Below are 20,770 nucleotides of genomic sequence, written 5' to 3' on the forward strand. Positions count from 1 at the left end.
AAATGTGTAGCCCTTGTAGATACTTGAAAAATTATTGTGAAATAATGTTAAATGAAAAAAGCACACAAAACATTCTGTGTAGGGAACATATGAGTTTTGGGCATCAGTCTGGGGACATGTCACTGTTTCATTCTCAGCCCTTTTGGTTCATGTGAGGCTGACCTTACTCCAGAGATGAGCATGTGATCCAGGGACAGCCAGTCAGAATTCTCTGACTTCCTAGCCATGGTGATTGCTTCCAGTATAGACTTGAACACATGTTGAGCAGCGAATCTACATCTTTGTGTTAGCTATTGGGAAATAAGTGTTTTCTGTGTGCTGTGATTACCAGCTCTAATAACAATGAAAACTTGGAGCTTCTATTGATTATCTCTGAAAATGAAGCCAACACAGAGAATATGTTGGCTAAGAGGTGAAGGAAAAAAAGAGATCAATATCAGATGATATTTTTAAACTCCTGGACCTACCTAATTTGAGTTATATTTTTTCACTTCTGAAAGGGTCCTGATTAGCATACAATCACACTGATTATAACTCTGTAGAACTTATATTTAAAAAATGAAGTATACATGAAGTCTTAGTTATTTTCTTATATTGATTAAGAACAGGGAATTTGATAAAGAGTTTTTTTTAATGGTGATAATGTTCTTTTTTCCTCTTTCATTCAAGAACTGGATTAAACAGTTAATAAAAACTAAAACTCGGGAGTTAACTGAATTTTTCTGTTGTTTAAACTTTAGGTTAATGAAGCCTTTGCTGTCAACAGTTTTACTGCTCTGAGACATTTAGAAACAGTACTTACTCTATAATTTTGTGTTTGGATTGTACGGAGAAATCGCAGTAATCCACTCCAATGTCTGTAAAGTCCACAAAAGTGGAGGACAGAATCTGGAATGCCCAAGGATTTTTTTCCTTGAGCTTTTGGCATACGTTAAATCCATCTACAATTTCTGAATCACCCCCAGTGACTGTTTGCTTTATGCAGTGCAGAAGCTGAACCTATGAAAAGCAACAGAGAACTATGTTTTTAAATGGTATACACTTAACATTTTTGACAGTTTTAAGGAAAGATTCATAAAAGTAATTGAATTAAAATCAGCAAACCTTTTATATCTGTCTCTTTGGTGACAACAGAGAAAGAGGTTAGGGAGAAAAAGTTGCTTGTAATCAATAATTTATAGTTCAAACATTGTTACAGTTGAAGACAAGAGCACAGGCATATAATGTTCGTTAGTAAACAAAAGGCACAGATCATAAGAGCAGTGATCTTTTGAGTGAGCACTCTGTGTTGACTTTACAGAGGAGATGGGATTTAACATGGGCAAAGGAGGATGGATAAAATTTTGGATACATAGAATAGAATGGCAAGAGCTAATCAGATGGCAGTGTTGATGGATATGCAGAAATGCATACTTCACTGGGTCTCAAAAAGTTTGGCTGCAGTAAAGGGTCACAACTGGGAATAGTAGATCCAGCTGGAAAGATAATCTAGGATTTCATCAGGGAGAGTCTGGAATGTCAGATGAAAGATATTGGACTTTCTTGTGCACAGAGGGGAATTGTTAAAGTCTTTTGAATATGGAAGTAATGTAGTCAAGACTGAGTTGGAAATTATTAGTCTAGTGATGTTGACAAAAGGTACATTTTTTAAGGGAGGGGGAACTAGTGAGAGAGTAACTACTTGAGAATCTAATGCAGTAGTTCAATCATAATGATAAGGGAATGAGGAAGGATGTGGCTATGAGGATGAATAAGCCCAAGATACACTGGGAATGAGAAACCAAAAGGAGTGTTAGTTACTTTTACTAAGAGTTAGGGAAAAATGTTTAACATTATTTCATTTTGAAAAACTAAATGTAGTAATATTTTAACAATATTCTTTTGAATAGAGTTGATTTGTTTTCCTTGGTTATATGATTCTTTTTGGTAAGTCAGCATGGGTGAGTGATTTTGAATACCTAAAGTTTTAACACCTAAATTTAGACAGTAATTTTTCTGCTTAAAGAAATTAACACTATTCAGCTTAAAGAAACTAACACTATAAACTAAAACTTCCTCTTTACTGAATAAAATAAAAATAAAAGCCAGTGTCTGACAGTTCTTGTAGAAAGGAAGAGGCAAATATAATCAAATACTCAGACTAGGAGGATAAGTGGGGAAAATATCTATTTGGCTTGGTTATCTCCATAGATGGTTAGGGCAGTGCTGTCCATTAGAACTTTCTGTGTTGATGGAAATGTTCTTCTCTGCCGCCCAATATAGTAGTCCCTAGTCCTATACAACTACTGTGCACTTGAAATGTGGTTAGTGTAACTTAATTAGCTTAAATTACAATGTAAACAATCATAGGTGATTAGTGACTACTATATTGGATAGTGCAGATCTAGAACACAAATTCTGCCTCCTCCCAAGTCCACAAAAAATTTCTCAATATTTAAAATTTTATACATACTTGATCTTAAATTATGATGTTATAATGCATATTTATTAATTCCTCACAACAGTCCTTAGAATTTGATAATTTCATCTCCATTATATAGATGAAGAAACTGAGAGTCAGGTGTAAACACTGGCCAGCTGGTAAGAACTCTGCTAATACATGGCAAAGCTAATGTTCAAACCTCAGCCTATTTGCTTCAAAGTCCTCATACAGCAAGTTCCTTTCCTGTAATAGGAGAAGTCCCTTTATAGTACTCTTACTAATTTGATGTTATGTGGTGTGTGTGTTTATGTGTTTTGTAAACTTAAACTTCCATTACAGGTTGATAATACCTTATTTTTTGCTATTAGGAGATAACTGATCTAAATGAATAATGGTTCAGTTCTTAAGCTGATGCCTTTTTTTTTAAGCTTGAAAAAATATGTGCATAAGCTGACCAAGTCATTGTAGAGAATTATCTCATCTCCAGGTCAATGAGGGGTGAAACAGCATGATTAAAAAGAAGATGAAATGGAAATATCAAACTCAAGTCTTCCAAACTCCAAGAAGGCAAAGCAATAGCATAACTTTGTCTTTGGGAGAATCTGAGTGTTCTTTAAATCCTTTTATACTCTGCCATAATGAAGTCACAGAATATTGCAAATACAAATTAAAAAAAAAAAGGTCAGCTGATGTCTTTTACATGTGGCAAGGACAACTAATAATCTTCTTTTGTACATTTACATGTAATGCCATCTTATGAAAGAAAAAAGACGATGGAGCCAGACAATATTTTCATCGTGAATTCAAAAGGTAAATATACGCCTGATGTGTATAAAACCAAATTTGATGTCATGTAAGTCATTCAGAACCCAAAATATTTTCTTTTTAAATGTTACTTTATGGCAGCATGTGACTTTTGGCCCAGACAAAGACAGTGAAGGAAGCAACATCTGTGTTTCATTAAAGATGTCTCCTTATCCTCCCCCACGTGATTGAAATTGATCAAACTGAACTCTCAACAGGTAACTCATTATCCAGATAATTTCATCTGTACTGAAAAGAACATTGATTTATTTTATTTGTTATAAAAGAGCTCAAACTTTGGTTTAATCCCTGAATAATTCAAAATGGAAATTTAAACAATAGCACAAGCAGGTGGCTACATTTTATTCATTATTTTACCAGAATCTAGACATTTCAGGAATCATTTTTTATTTAAAAATCTCCTATCAGGTCACTTAGATTTGGATATTGCACTTGCTGATAGAGATTGGTACAATTTTGTGGCATTTTTAAACCTCTTTTTGGCATATTTATTAAGTCTCTATTACATGCAAGGTGCTGGGTTAAGTCTTGAAATTTATGGAAGCATAAGATTCAATTCCTGTATTTCAAGAGTTTGTAATATATGACAATGTCTATAAATAATCAACATTTTATAGAAATTATGGTAATTAGAAAGTCCAACTCAAGATCCCTATGGTGTGGTGAAAAAACTTGATGGAGGCCTGGTTTCAAGTTCAAGTTCCCTATCAGATGTCACCCTGTGAAAGTATTTAACCATGCTGGGTACCATTTCGTCATTTAACATAAAAAGACATGATGGCTCCTGTCTACCTTAAAGGAATTCTAAGAGGCATCAAATAAAGCAATATAAGTAAAAATGCTTTGAAAGAATATAAAATGCAGAAAAAAATAATATAAAATGCTATGAAAATGGCAAGCCTTATACTTCAGGGACATTTATGAAGTCATTTAATCACTTTTCCATAGGCTTTCAATTTTAACCCAGAAACAAACATAAACTCATAAAAAGCAGATAATTTAAAAATTCAAATAGAATCTAGTTTTCTAGTCTAATTTTAAAAACTTTATTCCATTTAACTTCTCCAACCTGTCTTTGGCAGATGAACTGAGCTGATTAGTTTGGCTTTTAACCCTCAGGGTTTTAGAAAATTTCTGGACCACATTTAAAACAAATCACATTGTGTGACTTCCCCTCAATCCCTACCCAAAAAGGTGACTATTGAGGGTCATTTCACTGTTGTCATTTAGTTCAGAGAAATCATGTGGTGTTTTATAATCAACAAAATAAACACGTAAAGTCAAATACTAGACTAGCTTAGTTAATACTGATGAGGACAATGGGGTAACAAAGGCACAGGGAAAATGTGTCCAGTCAATATGATGAAAAACACAGGAATTTTGATTTTCCCCCATTTCACCTTCATTAGCTAGAGAACTGCCCCCAAATTTCCACTTACCTTTGAAGATATAAATTTCTGTGTGGCTATTTCATTTAGTCTCATTTAGCTCTAAAAATAGGAACAAAATATCTTTTCAAAGGTAGTTTCCTGACCATTTATTTCTTGGTTTAACAAAATGATGCTTTTGTAAAAATGTAGCTGGTTTAGTAAAATGGTAATTTTGTAACAATGTAGTGGAAGAGGAGGCTTCCAGAAAATCTGGAGGATTTGTGGTTCCATGGTGAACATCTCTCTCCTCAATGAAGTATCTGATAGCTGGGAGAGTAGATGATTTGCACAACCAGACAGGGTTATTCTGCTTCTTGTATTCATACTCCTTTGTAGTACACCTTTGCAGCTTCTCCCATAAAAGGTGGCCTCTATTTCCTCACCCCTTGAATCTGGGCTAAACTTATGACCTGCTTTGACCAATAAAACATGGCAGAGATGACATTCTGCTGATTGAAGGGAGAGGATGACAGATCAGATGGAGCAGGGGCAAGTCACCTCAGCTACCACCTAGGTCAACCAGTCCCTAGCAGACTCAGCAGCTGCAGAACTACCCAGCTGAACATAGATTAAATTGTAAAGACATGAGCTAAGTAAATGGCTGTTCTTTTAAGCTGTGAAGTTATGGAGTGGGTTTTTTTTTTGTTTGTTTTTTTGGTTTTTTTTTTTTTTTTTTTTTTTTTTTTTTGCAGCAATAGCTAACTGATATGAATGGTAGCCATGTGATTTGTGGGAAAAACTCTACATTGTGTTCCCTGGTTTTATTTTCTCTTTTAACTCTCTTGGGAATGGTAAATGTGCCAAAAGACCTCAAGATGTACAACTGTGGTAAAATGTCTTGGCGAAGCAACAAATGCCAATAGTTATTTCCAGGGAGAAATGAAGAAATGTAAAAAAAAAACCCCAAAAACAAAAAACATGAAAATCTTCTATTCCTTGGGAATATGAGGCTATTCAGGATTTAAGTACAGAGATTTTCTGAGTTTGGATTGTGTTTGGAGAAAGATCTACATAAGACAAATTAGCTAGTGAAACATATAATCTTCTAGGCTCAAAATGCAGGAGGATATTAGTCCTTGGCCTGCCCTGTGGAAAATATGTTGAGGCTCACCTTACCCCAGGTGGATGATGGAGGGCTGGATAATCAGTGTGAAAGCTTAGCTTCCCAGTTGTGTAAGCCACATTGTTTGCATCGATTTTGTCTTGCACTTGCCAAGTGTGTCTGTAAAATACAAGAAACGTGTTTAAACAGGCTGTCACTATGCCAGAGGAAATGTGTTAGAATGAACTTGAGACATGGGGCAAATGGAAACTTCATTTTATGAAATAATTACCATAATGCCTATGAGTCAGGAAAAGAGTCTGACCTTTCTTTGTCCAAAGTAACCGTTTCAGAATCAGCATCTCCTCATTTCTCTTCTTCTCTCCAAAAAAGAGTGCAGAATTTATAAAGAGGTGTATATGGGTGTAGGTTATGTTTTTTAATAGCTTAATGCATTTGAAAAAATGATTTATTGAGGCAAAATTTACAGAACATGAAATGAACCACTTTAAAGTGAACACTTCAGAAGCATTTAGAACATTTACAATGTTGGTAACCAACACCTCTTTCTATCTAGTTTCAAAACACTTCCATCACTCCAAACTAAAACCTCTTACCCATTAAGCAGTTTCTTCCCATTCTGTCCTCTTTCCAGTCTCTGGCAAACAACAATCTGCTTTCTATCTCTATGGATTTACCTCTTTTGGCTATTTAATGTAAATAGAATCATACAATATGTGACTTCTTGTGTCTGGCTTCTTTGACTTAACATAATATTTTTGAGATTCATCCATGTTGTAGCATGTATCAGTACTTCATTCTCTTTTATGGTTGAATAATGTCCTATTGTATGGATATACCACAATGTTTCTATCCATTCATCATTTGATGGACATTTGCGCTGTTGCTACTCTTTGGTTATTGTGAATATTCCTGGTTTGAACATGTGAACATGTTCAAGAACATGCATTTATTTGAATAACTGTTCTCAAATTTTTTGGGGGGGTAATACTTAGGAGTGGAATTATGGAATTATGTCATAATTATATCTTTAACTTTTTGAGGAACCACCAAATCGTTTGCCACAAAAGCTGAGCCATTTTACATTCTCACCAGCAATGTGCAAGGGTTCCAATTTCTCCACATCCTCACTACACTTGTTGTCTGTTGTTTGTTTTTTAATTATTTATAGCCATCTTAGTGGGTGTTAAGTGGCAGCTTGTGGGTTTGATTTGTGATATCCTAATGACTAAAGATGTTGAGCAACTTTTCATGTGCTTGTTGGGCATTTGTATATCTACTTTAAAGAAAAGTATTCAAGTATTTTTCCCATTTTAAAATTGTCTTTTTTATTAAGTTGTAAGAGTTCTTTATATATCTGAGATACTAGATCCTTAGATACATGATTTGCAAATTTTTTGCCTCTTCTGTAGGCTGTTTTTTCATTTTCTTGGAATGTCCTTTGATGTTCAAAGGTTTTTAATTTTGATGAAGTCCTATTAATTTATATTTGTTGCCGTTTTTGGTGTTATATGTATGAATCCACTGCCTAATTCAAGGTCACGAATATTTACCCCTATGTTTTCTCTTAAGAATTTAATGATTTTAGCTGTATAATTGATCCACATGGAATTATTTTTTTATAAGTGGTGTGAGTAAGAGGTCCCAGTTCATTCTTTTGCATGTGGGTATACTGTTGGCCTAGTACCATTTGTTGAAGAGAGTATTCTTACCCCATTGAATGGTTTCAGTACCCTTTTTAAAAATCAATCAGCTATAGATGTATGGGTTTATTTCTGCACTTTCACTTATATTCCATTAGTCTATATGTCTATCCTTATCCCAGTACCACAATATTTTGATTACTGTTGATTTGTAGTAAGTTTTAAAATCAGGAAGGGTAAGTCCTCCAACTTTGTTCTTTTCAATATTGTTTTGGCTATTCAGAACCCCTTGTAATTTCCTATCAATTTGAGGATTGGATTTTCCATTTATGCCAAAAGACCATTGGAATTTTGGCAAGGACTTCATTGACTCTGTAGACCATTTTGGTTAGTACTTATATCTTTAACTATATTATGTCTTACAATTCATTAATCTAGGATGTCCTTCCATTTATTAGATCTTTAATTTCATTCAGCAACATTTTGTAGTTTTCATTTTACAAGTCTTTCGCCTCCTTGGTTAAATATATTCATAGGTATTTTATTCTTCTAGATGCTATTGTAAATGGAATTGTTTTCTTAATTTCCTTTTCAGACTGTTCATTGCTGATATACATAAAACAACTGACTTTTCCACATGGATCTTGTATCTTCCAACTTTGTTGCATTCATTTATTAGCTCCAGTAACTTTTTTGTGTATTCTTTTGGGTTTTTTTACATACAGGATCATGCCATCTTGGAAGAGAGATAGATTTACTTCTTCCTTTATCATTTGGATGCCTTTTATTTCTATTTTTTGCCTAATTGCTCTTGTCGAAACTTCTAGTACAATGTTGAATATAAGTGGTAAAAAACAGCATTCTGTCTTATTCCTGATCTTAGGGAGAACTTAATGAATTTTTAATTACACTCTTGTAACTTCACCCAGATCAAGAAACAGAACTTTAAGCTCAAACATATGCCCTGTCCCAGTCACCATCCTTTCTCTCTTCTCTAGAATAACCATGACCATGACTTCTATATTTATCATTTCTTTGCATTTCTTTACATTTTTATTCCCTGAACGTGTATCCTAAGACACTATGTTTAATCTTGCCCATTAAAAACAATTGTTATGTCTTTTAAGTCTCTTAATCTATATGTTTCTCTTCCAGCCTATACTTCTTACAATTTATTATTTGAAGAAGTTAGTGAATTTGCCCTATAGAGCTCCTCACAGCCTGGACTTTGCAGATTGTATACTCATGGTATAGTTCAACATGTTCCCTGTCCTCTGTGTTTCTGGAAAATTGGCAGCTAAATGCAGAGGCTTGGGCAGACTCTCTCTTCTCTCTTTGACAAAACTATAGATGTGATTGTGTTCTTTTATTACAAGGCACAGAATATCTAGATGTCTTTCTTTTTGTGATATTTGTTGCTCGTGCTCAATGGCTAGACCCACTAATTCATTGGGGATTCCAAACAGTGAAATACCAAATTAATACTTTCTTTTTTATTTATCAGTTGGAATACTTTTAAAAAGACTCATTTTCCGTCATCTACTGTTTGTTTACCCCATATAATAGCTTAAATAGGGATGATGAGATAAATGCTTGATTCTTTCCTTTATTTACCATTTTGCTATGTAATGGGTTAGTTTTCTACCACTCCAAGATGAATAATAAGTTTTTTAAAAAGTAACGTCACTGATGAAAATGGATTAAAATTAAATAGAGGTAATGGTTTCACAACATTGCCAATGTACTAAATGACAGAGAAATGCACATGTTAAAATGGTTAATTTTATGTTATGTCAATTTTACCTCTATTACCAAAAAATAGCTTGACTTAAACATTATAAAAAGTTAATTAAGGGGCTTCCCTGGTGGCTCAGTGGTTGAGAGTCCACCTGTCAATGCAGGGGACACGGGTTCGTGCCCCAGTCCGGGGAGATCCCACATGCCACGGAGTGGCTGTGCCTGTGAGCCATGGCCACTGAGCCTGTGCTCCACAATGGGAGAGGCCACAACAGTGAGAGGCCTGCGTACCTCAAAAAAAAAAAGTTAATTAAAATAATAACTAGAGATTACTTGCAACTCTGTGGCAAGAGAAGCAACCATTATTCAGATTTTGTAAGGCTTTTCCTTGGAAGATTGAAACAATGGGTAATTGGAAGGAAGCTGTGTCTCAAAATAAACTAAAGCTGATTTGAAAAGATGTCACTATACATGCATGCCATTTTATTGCTGTTATAATGTCTATTTGTTAATTTATGTTCATATTAAGTCATTTTCAATAAATATATATTGAAAAAACCTATTCTATTCCAGGTAGTGTTTTAGCATTAGTAATATAATAGGGAACAAAAAGGACAAACAAGTAATCACCAAATCTAATATCAGATAGAGATAAGTGCTATAAAGAAAATAAAACAAGGCAAGGAGATAATGTTTGGGGCCAGGAGAACATCATGGTGGAAATGATGCTTTGGGAAGTACTCTAGAAAGAGCTGAAATTTTTCATAGAAACCTGAATTAAATAAGGGAAGGAGAAATGTGAATGTCTGAGAGATGTATTTGAGGCAGAGGAATCTGAAATGAAAAAGTTGGGCTTCTTCCCCATTCTCTGGGACTGAGAATGAAACTAGCTATTTTGCTCTTTTTTTTTTTTCTCATTAAAATTTAGGGTGGAAAGCCTGGTATAACTTTCATTAAAATTAAAGAGCCATCCATATGTGGGCATGAACTGGAAAGAGACCTAGTGAAAGGAGAAAAGGGTATGTATAGCCTGCTGAAACTCAAGTATGAGTCAGGCAATCCATTATATTGTTATGACTATAGCCAAGAAATACATGTTCTCTATGAAGTTCATGTCATTCCATGGTCCATATATAATACAGATTCAGACTATTGTCAACATTAGCATTCCAAGAATAATCTACATATAGGAAGGGATTTAAGGATACAAAAAGAATAATTTCATCAAATTATAGAATATATAATGTCTTCTAAGAAGATGATGCTCTTGACACTGTCAGGAGGAAATGACTTTATTTAGATTTTCTGTCCAAGAGTGATGATGGTTTTGCTTTGATCCATCTACATTCTCTTTCCTGGTTCCTCCTATGATCAAGGGTAAATGAACTGAGTGCTGTGGCCAAGAGCTGGCTGAGATTCAAGGTGCAAGCTTTAGGCAGGGAACAGATCTTTTCTTTGACACTAACTGGCTTCTACAGGGATGGGGCTTGTGACTTGGCTTCTTCAAAGCAGTTCTCCAGCCCTCTGAGCTAACTGGCAGGGGATGGTAAACATTTTATAGCCCTAAAGTGTCTTAGGCATGGTATGGGATGTATAGCCTAAAAGTCTATGCTCACATATAATGATAAATCCCAGGAAAGGAGTTTGCCAGTTCCAATCATAAAACATTCTCTTAATAGTTATAGCATAAGTCTGGAAAAATCTTAGAAATGTCATTTGATTTACCTTTCTACCTCCTTATAGAAATGAGTCATGCCAGGAAGGCTTCTATGACTATAAGCTTTCACTTATCCTTCTCAAATCCAAATCTCCAATGAAACATAGCAGAAATAAATGCAAGCATGATCCATTGGCCTGTGTAGAAAGCATTTTTAAAAAGTCTGCTTGTGGGGCCTTAGTGAGATTACGGTGTACTTACATGCACCTCTTATTAGTGACATATTCTTAGGTTGTTCTAAGAAAGGAAACAACTCAAGCAGATTATCAGGAGTAATGAAATAGAGGTGCAGGACCAGATTGTTCTAAAGCAGAGGAAGCAGGCTCAGTATAGCATCTAAATCTGATGGTGTAGACTTGCTTGGAATTGTACTGGGGCAGGTAATTGTCAGTGTACAAATACTGCTTTTGCCAAAGATGTTATTAAATAAGCCTAAGTATTTTCACTGAGCTATTCATGTCATTCTCAACATTTGATTAGAACTTTCCCTATTTTTCCTCATCTATTCAAGAATTTTATCAAAATCTTCTGTACATTAAAATTATGATGTTAAGGTAGCACTGTATTTCATGGAATTGGTTTGAATGCTAATTTACTAGATTCACCCTAATCTAGATGGCCAGTCATAGATACCATGCCTGCACAGAGGATCGGTGCTGACCAGCACTCACCAGCTCGAGAGGCTTGTCTGCTCACCCGTCAGGGTGGGCGGGGGCTGGGAGCTGAGTCTCAGGCTTCAGAGGTCAGATCCCAGGGAGAGGACTGGGGTTGGCTGCGTGAACACAGCCTGAAGGGGGCTCGTGCACTACAGCTAGCTGGGAGGGAGTCCGAGAAAACCTCTGGAACTGCCTAAGGGTCAAGAGACCATTGTTTTGGGGTGTGCGAGGTGAGGGCATTCCTTCCCCGAGTGCCCACAGAAGGCAGAGCACCGCCTAAACGAGCTCCAGGGATGGGCGTGAGCTGCGGCTATCAGTGCAGACAACAGAGACGGGTATGAAATGCGAAGGATGCAGCTGCAGCCACCAAGAATCCTGTGTGCAAGCACAGGTCACTATTCACACCTCTCCGCCTGGGAGCCTGTGCAGCCCACCACTGCCAGGGTCCCATGATCCAGGGACAACTTCCCCAGGAGAACACACAGTGCCCCTCAGGCTGATGCAATATTATGCTGGCCTCTGCTGCCTCAGGCTCACCCCGCATTCTGTACCCTTCCCTCCCGCCCCCCGGGCTGAGAAAGCCAGAGCCCCCAAATCAGGTGATCCTTTAACCCCCTCCTGTCCGGGCAAAGAACAGATGCCAGAGGGCGACCTACATGCAGAGGCAGGGCCAAATCCAAAGCTGAACACCCAGAGCTGTGCGAACAAAGAAGAGAGAGGGAAATTTCTCCATGCAGCCTCAGATGCAGGGGATTAAATCTCTACAATCAACTTGAGGTACCCTGCATCTGTGGAATACCTGAAGAGACAATGAATCATCCCAAAATTTAGGTGGTGGACTTTGGGAGCAACTGTAGACTTGGGGTTTACTTTCTGCATCTAATTTGTTTCTGGTTTTATGTTTATCTTAGTTTCGTATTTAGAGCTTATTATCATTGGTAGATTTATTTATTGATTTGGTTGTTCTCTTCTTTTTTTAATATATATATGTATATATTTTTCCTTTTTCTCTTTTTGTGAATGTGTATCCATATGCTTCTTTGTGTGATTTTGTCTGTATAGGCTTGCTTTTACCATTTGTCCTAAGGTTATGTCTGTCCATTTCTTTTAGTATAGTTTCTAGTGCTTGTTATCATTGGTGGATTTGTTTATTGGTTTGGTTGCTCTCTTTTTTAAACGACTTTTTCATTTTTAAAATTTTAATTATATATTTTTTAATTTTAATAACTTTATTTATTTTATTATTTTATCTTTCTTTTTTTCCCTCCCTTTTGTTCTAAGCCCTGTGGCTGAGAGGGTCTTGGTGCTCCAGCCAGGTATCAGGTCTGAGCCTCTGAGGTGGGAGAGCAGAGTCCAGGACATTGGACCACCAGAGACCACCCAACCACATGTAATATCAACTGGCAAGAGCTCTCCCAGAGATCTCTGTCTCGACACTAAGACCCAGTTCCAATCAACGACCAGCAAGCTACAGTGCTGGACACCCCATGCCAAACAACTAGCAAGACAAGAAAACAACCCAACCCATTAGCAGAGAGGCTGCCTACAATCATACTAAGTTCACAGAAACCACAAAACACACCACCGGGTGCAGTCCTGCCCACCAGAAAGACAAGATCCACCCTCATCCACCAGAACACCGGCACTAACTAGTCCCCTGCACCAGGAAGCCTGCACAACCCACTGAACCAGCCTTACCGACTGAAGGCAGACACCAAAAACAATGGGAACTACGAACCTGCAACCTGCCAAAAGTAGATGCCAAACACAGTAAAGTAAGCAAAATGAGAAGACAGAGAAACAAACAGCAGATTATGGAGCAAGGTAAAAACCCACCAGACCAAACAAATGAAGAGGAAATAGGCAGTTCACCTGCAAAGAAAGAGTATTACAAGAGACAAAGAAGGACACTACATAATGATCAAGAGATCAATCCAAGAAGAAGATATAACAATTGTAAATATTTATGCACCCAACATAGGAGCACCTCACTACATAAGGCAAATGCTAACAGCCACAAAAGGGGAAATCTACAGTGACACAATAAGAGTAGGGGACTTTAACACCCCACATTCACCAATGGACAGATCATTCAAAATGAAAATAAATAAGGAGACACAAGCTTTAAATGACATATTAAACAAGATGCACTTAATTGATATTTATAAGACATTCCATCCCAAAACAACAGAATACACTTTCTTCTTAAGTGCTCATGGAACATTCTCCAAGATAGATCATATCTTGAGTCATAAATCAAGCCTTGGTAAACTTAAGAAAATAGAAATCGTTATCAAGTGTCTTTTCTGACCACAACCCTCTAAGACTAGATATCAATTAGAGGAAAAAATACACACACGGAAGCTAAACAATACGTTACTAAATAACCAAGAGATCACTGAAGAAATCAAAGAGGAAATCAAGAAATACCTAGAAACAAATGACAATGAAAACATGATGACACAAAACTCATGGGATGCTGCAAAAGCAGTCTAAGAGAGAAGTTTATAGCAATAAAATCTTACCTAAAGAAAGAAGAAACACCACAAATAAACAACCTAAACTTACAGCTAAAGCAATTAGAGAAAGAAGAACAGAAAAGTTCAAAGTAGCAGAAGGAAAGAAATCATAAAGATCAGATCAAAATAAATAAAAAAGAAATGAAGGAAACCATACTCAAGATCAATAAAACTAAAAACTAGTTCTTTGAGAAGATAAATGAAACTGATAAACCATTAGCCAGACTTATCAACAAAAAAAGGGAGAAGATTCAAATCAATAGAATTAGATATGAAAAAGGTGAAATAACAACTGACACTGCAGAAATACAAAGAATCATGAGAGATTACTACAAGCAATGATATGCCAATAAAATGGACAGCCTGGAAGAAATGGACAAATTCTCAGAAAAACACAACCTTCTGAGACTGAACCCAGAAGAAATAGAAAATATAAACAAATGAATCACAAGCAGTGAAATTGAAACTGTGATTAAAAATCTTCCAACAAACAAAAGCCCAGGCCCAGAGGCTGCCCAGGCGAATTCTATCAAACATTTAGAGAAGAGCTAACACCTATCCTTCTCAAAGTCTTCCAAAATATAGCAGAAGGAGGAACACTACCAAACTCATTCTACAAGGCCAGCATCACCCTGATACCAAAAACAGACAAAGATGTCACAAAAAAAGAAAACTACAGACCAATATCACTGATGAACATAGATGCTAAAATCCTCAACAAAATACTAACAAAGAGAATCCAGCAGCCCATTAAAAGGATGATACAGCATGATCAAGTGGGGTATATCCCAGGATGCAAGAATTCTTCAAAATACACAAATCAATCAATGTGATAAACCATATTAACAAATTGAAGGATAAAAACCATATGATCATCTCAATAGATGTAGAAAAAGCTTTTGACAAAGTTCAACACCCATTTATGATAAAAACCCTCAAGAAAGTAGGCATGGGGGAACTTACCTCAACATAATAAAGACCATATATGACAAACCCACAGCCAACATCATTCTTAATGGTGAAAAACTGAAAAAATTTCCACTAAGACCAGGAACAAGACAAGGTTGCTCACTCTCACCATTATTATTCAACATAGGTTTGGAAGTTTTAGCAACAGCAATCAGAGAAGAAAAAGAAATAAAAGGAATCCAAGTTGGAAAAGAAGAAGTAAAACTGTCACTGTTTGCAGATGGCATAATACTGTACATAGAGAATCCTAAAGATGCTACCAGAAAACTACTAGAGCTACTCAATGAATTTGGTGAAGTAGCAGGATACAAAATTAATGCACAGAACTCTCTTGCATTCCTAAACACTAATGATGAAAATTCTGAGAGAGAAATTAAGGAAACACTACCATTTACCATTGCAACAAAAAGAACAAAATACCTAGGAATAAACCTACCTAAGGAGGTAAAAGACCTGTATTTTGAAAACTATAAGACACTGATGAAAGAAATCAAAGATAATACAAACAGATGCAGAGATATACCATCTTCCTGGATTAGAAGAATCAACAAAGTGAAAATGACTATACTACTTAAAGCAATCTACAGAGTCAATGCAATACCTATCAAACTACCAATGGCATTTTCCACAGAGCTAGAACAGAAAATTTTACAGTTTGTATGGAAACACAAAAGACCCTGAATAGCCAAAGCAACTTTGAGAAAGAAAAATGGAGCTGGAGGAATCAGGCTCCCAGAATTTAGACTATACTACAAAGCTACAGTAATCAAGACAGTCTGGTACTGGCACAAAAACAGAAGTATAGATCAATGGAACAGGATAGAAAACCCAGAGATAAACCCACACACATATGGTCACCTTATCTTAGATAAGAGAGGCAAGAGTATACAATGGAGAAAAGACAGCCTCTTCAGTAAGTGGTGCTGGGAAAATTGGACAGCTACATATAAAAGAATGAAATTAGAACACTCTTTAACACCATACACAAAAATAAACTCAAAATTTATTAAAGACCTAAATATAAAGCCAGACACTATCAAACTCTTAGAGGAAAACATAGGCAGAACACTCTATGACATAAATCACAACAAGATCCTTTTTGATTCACCTCCTAGAGTAATGGAAATAAAAGCAAAAATAAAGAAATGGGACCTAATGAAATGTAAAAGCTTTTGCACAGCAAAGGAAACCATAAACAAGATGAAAAGACAACCCTCCGAATGGGAGAAAATATTTGCAAATGAAGGAACTGACAAAGGATTAGTCTCCAAAATATACAAGCAGCTCATGCAGCTCAATATCAAACAAACCAACAACCCAATCCTAAAATGGGCAGAAGACCTAAATAAACATTTCTGTCAAGAAGATATACAGATTGCCAACAAACACATTAAAAGATGCTCAACACCACTAATCGTTAGAGAAATGCAAATTAAAACTACAATGAGGTATCGCCTCACACCAGTCAGGATGGCCATCCTCAAAATGTCTACAAACAATAAATGCTGGAGAGGGTGTGGAGAAAAGGGAACCCTGCTGCACTGTTGGTGGGAATGTAAACTGATAATTCAAAAAGAGTCATGTATCGCAATGTTCATTGCAGCACTATTTACAGTAGCCAGGACATGTAAACAACCTTCGTGTCCATCGACAAATGAATGGATAAAGAAGATGTGGCACATATGCACAATGGAATATTACTCAGCCATAAATAGAAACAAAGCTGAGTTATTTGTAGTGAGGTGGATGGACCTAGAGTCTGTCATACAGAGTGAAATAAGTCAGAAAGAGAAAAATAAATACTGTATGCTAACACATATATATGGAATATAAAAAAAATGGTTCTGAAGAACCTAGAGGCAGGACACGAATAAAGACGCAGATGTAGAGAATGGCCTTGGGGACATGGGGAGGGGGAAGGGTAAGCTAGGATGAAGTGAGAGTGACATGGACATATATACACTAGCAAATGTAAAATAGATAGTGGGGAGCAGCAGCATAGCAGCGGGAGATTAGCTTGGTGCTTTGTGACCACCTAGAGAGGTGGGATAGGGAGGGTGGGATGGAGATGCAAAAGGGAGTAGATATGGGGGTATATGTATACGTATAGCTGATTCACTTTGTTATACAGCAGAAACTAACACACCATTTTAAAGTAATTATACTCCAATAAAGATGTTAAAAAAAAGAGGTATCAAATTACCCATGATATTTTTCACAAAACTAGAATAAATTATCCTAAAATTTATATGAAACTATAAAAGACCCAGAACTGCCAAAGCAATCCTAAGGAAAAATAACAAAGCAGGAGGCAAAACCCTCCTACACTCAGACAATACTACAAAGTTACAGTAATCAAAACAATGTGATATTGTCACAGAAACATACATATGGATCAATTTTACAGAACAGAGAGCCCTGAAATAAGCCCACACTCCTACGGTAAATTAATCTTCAACAAAGGAGGGAAGAATATAAAATGGGAGAAAGACAGTCTCTTCGGCAAGTGGTGCTGGGAAAGTTGGACAGGAGCATGTAAATCAATGAAGTTACAATACACCCTAACACCATACACAAAAATAAACTCAAAATGGCATAAGATATGGTACCATAAAACTCCTAGAAGAGATCATAGGTAAAACATTCTCTGACATAAATCATATCAATGTTTTCTTAGGTCAGTCTTCCAAGGCAATAGAAATAAAAACAAAAATAAACAAATGGGACCTAATCAAACTTACAAGCTTTTGCACAGCAAAGGAAACCATAAACGAAACAAAAAGACAACCTACGGAACGGGAGGCATGAGGTATCACCTCACGCCAGTCAGAATGGGCATCATCAGAAAATCTACAAACAACAAGCGCTGGAGAGGGTATGGAGAAAAGGGAACCCTCCTACACTGTTGGTGGGAATGTACACTGGTGCAGCCACTATGGAAAACAGTATGGAAGTTTCTTAGAAAACTAAAAGTAGAATTACCATATGATCCAGCAATCCCACTCCTGGGCATATATCCAGACCAAACTATAATTCAAAAAGATACATGTCCCCCTATGTTCATGTTGGCACTGTTCACAATAGCCAAGACATGGAAACAACCTTAATGTCCACTGACAGATGAATGGATAAAGAAGATGTGGTACATATATACAATGGAATACTACTCAGCCATAAAAAAGAACAAAATAATGCCATTTGCAGCAACATGGATGCAACTAGAGATTATCATACTAAGTGAAGTAAGTCAAAAAGAGAAAGACAAATACCATATGATATCACTTATATGTGGATTCTGAGATATGGCAGAAATGAACTTATATATGAAACAGAAACAGAGTCACAGACACAGAGAACAAACTTGTATACTTACCTGGCAGGGAAGATACCATGATCACGAGAACAGACTTGTGGCTGCCAAGGGGGAGGGGGTTGGAGGAAGGATGGATTGGAAGTTTGGGGTAAGGAGATGCAAACTATTACATATAGAATGGATTAACAATGAGGTCCTACTGTATAGGACAGGGAACTATATTCAATATCCTGGGATAAACCATAATGGAAAAGAATATTAAAAAGTATATATGTGTATTATTGAGTCACTTTGCTGTATAGCAGAAATTAACACATTCTAAATCAACTATACTTCAATTAAAAAATTTTAAAAATAAGGTAAGAACATTTGAGAGAAAGTAACAAATTAAGAGGATAGGCAAAGATGATTTAATATATACATAATAGGTGCCCTCAAGAGAAGAAACTCAAAGTAAAGAACAGAACAAATACTAAAATCTACAACTCAAAAAAATTCTTGAAATTAAAAAAATGAGATTCGAAACTGCACACTGAAAGATCAACCCATATATTCCCTGAAAAATTTACTCCAGAGCAACCAACATGAAGAATTCGTCTATAAAATTACTGGTCTTTAAAGAAAATAAAATCTTTTGAGAATCTTGGTAAAAATATCAAATTATTTATAAGGAAAAGAAAATTAGATTACCAATAAAACCATACTGACATCTTAGAGATGCTGTGAGCCAAGAATTTGATATTCAGCCAAGCTGATTTTCAAGTATAAAGGTCTTAAGTTGCTTTCAATATGCAAGAATTCAGAGACTATTGTTCCCATGAGTTCTCCCTGAGGAATTTACAAGAGAATGGGCTTCAGGCAACCGAAGTGAATAGAAGTACATTGACATAGCACTGGTTCTGATTAATAAATTTATGTTTACACATAGAACTGATTGTAGGTAAGGAAAAGAGATATCAGAAAACTAAAAAGTTGGGAAACCAAACTGTAGTGCTAAGGAAGTCACACTTGGGTGCTAATACTTTAAAGTAGAAAACCATGTAAGTGAATACCTTAAAATTCAGGGGCACTATTACATGTGGGGAGAAAAGAGAGGTTTGTGATTGGTTAAGACTTGTGGATGGGCTGTAGAGTGGCTGGCAATGTTCCATTTCTTTAACTGGATGGTATTTAAGGGTGTTTGCCTTAGTAATTCATTAAGCTATACGTTTGTTTTATGTGATTTTTCTGTATCTATATTCTACCATGAGAAGTATTTTTTGAAAATTTATTTTTAAAGGTTAATAATACTCCCAACAATAAAAATGAAGACAGGTAATGATAGAAAGATGGCAGTGGCCTCTAAAAACATAAAGAAAAACGTTACAGCAATTTGCTCCAAAGTTCCAAAGGCCTTCATTAGGAAAAACTTAGAATGTAGTACATTGCAAAAAAAAAAAACTATAAGATTTCCACATTAAGCATATTTAATAGTTTTATGGGGGGGTGAAAGGAAAACTGTGCTTAATTTATTTCATCAGAACAAGAATTGGATGCTAGTTTAGATTATTAATGTGAAACATTAAAATATAAACTTTAGAAGCAAGAAAAACTACAATCCTGCAGCCTGTGGAATCAAAACTACAATGAGATATCACCTCACACCAGTTAGAATGGGCATCATCAGAAAATCTACAAACAACAAATGCTGGAGAGGGTGTGGAGAAGAGGGAAACCTCTTGCACTGTTGGTGGGAATGTAAATTGATACAGCCACTATGGAGAGCAGTATGGAGTTTCCTTAAAAAACTAAAAATAGAATTACCATATGATCCAGCAATCCCACTACTGGGCATATACCCAGAGAAAACTATAAATTAAAAAGACACATGCATCCCAATGTTCATTGCAGCACTGTTTACAATAGCCAGGTCATGGAAGCAACCTAAATGCCCATCGACAGACAAATGGATAAAGAAGATGTGGTACATATATACAATGGAATATTAGTCAGCCATGAGAAGGAACGAAATTGGGTCATTTGTAGAGACGTTGGTGGATCTAGAGACTGTCGTACAGAGTGAAGCAAGGCACAAATAGAAAAACAAATATCGTATATTAACGCCTATATGTGGAACCTAGAAAAATGGTACAGATGAACCGGTTTGCAGGGCAGAAACTGAGACACAGATATAGAGAACAAACGTATGGACACTGGGGGGGGGGTGGGGGGAAGTGGCGGGGTGGTGGTGGTGGTGGTGTGACATATTGGACGATTGGGATTGACATGTATACACTGATGTGTATAAAATTGATGACTAATAAGAACCTGCTCTATAAAAAAATAAATAAAATAAAATTAAAATTTTTTTAAAAAAGAAAAAAAAATAAACTTTATCTTCTCTTGTGACAAGTTATCTGTTTGTCAACTGTCATTTTCCCTTTGCATAAACAGTTGGCTATAATTTGAATTTAAAAGAGGGGAAAGGAATGAATAG

The 20,770-nt window shown here is 36.1% G+C and overlaps 1 protein-coding gene across 2 annotated transcripts in view; it reads right to left on the bottom strand.

The window, feature by feature from the left end:
- BBOX1 (gamma-butyrobetaine hydroxylase 1) overlaps window positions 1-20,770 on the bottom strand; it is a 75,608-nt gene that overhangs the window by 18,977 nt on the left and 35,861 nt on the right. For both annotated transcript variants that reach the window (XM_082629211.1, XM_082629210.1), the window contains 2 exons: window positions 5,794-5,899; window positions 803-999 (listed from right to left, as the gene is read on the bottom strand). In XM_082629211.1, coding sequence (XP_082485337.1) covers window positions 803-999; window positions 5,794-5,899 — 303 coding nt within the window. The remainder of the gene's footprint in view (window positions 1-802; window positions 1,000-5,793; window positions 5,900-20,770) is intronic.

This window comes from Mesoplodon mirus, assembly GCF_964341445.2.
Source record: "Mesoplodon mirus genome assembly, chromosome: 7".
NCBI classification, from domain to species: Eukaryota; Metazoa; Chordata; class Mammalia; order Artiodactyla; family Ziphiidae; genus Mesoplodon; species Mesoplodon mirus.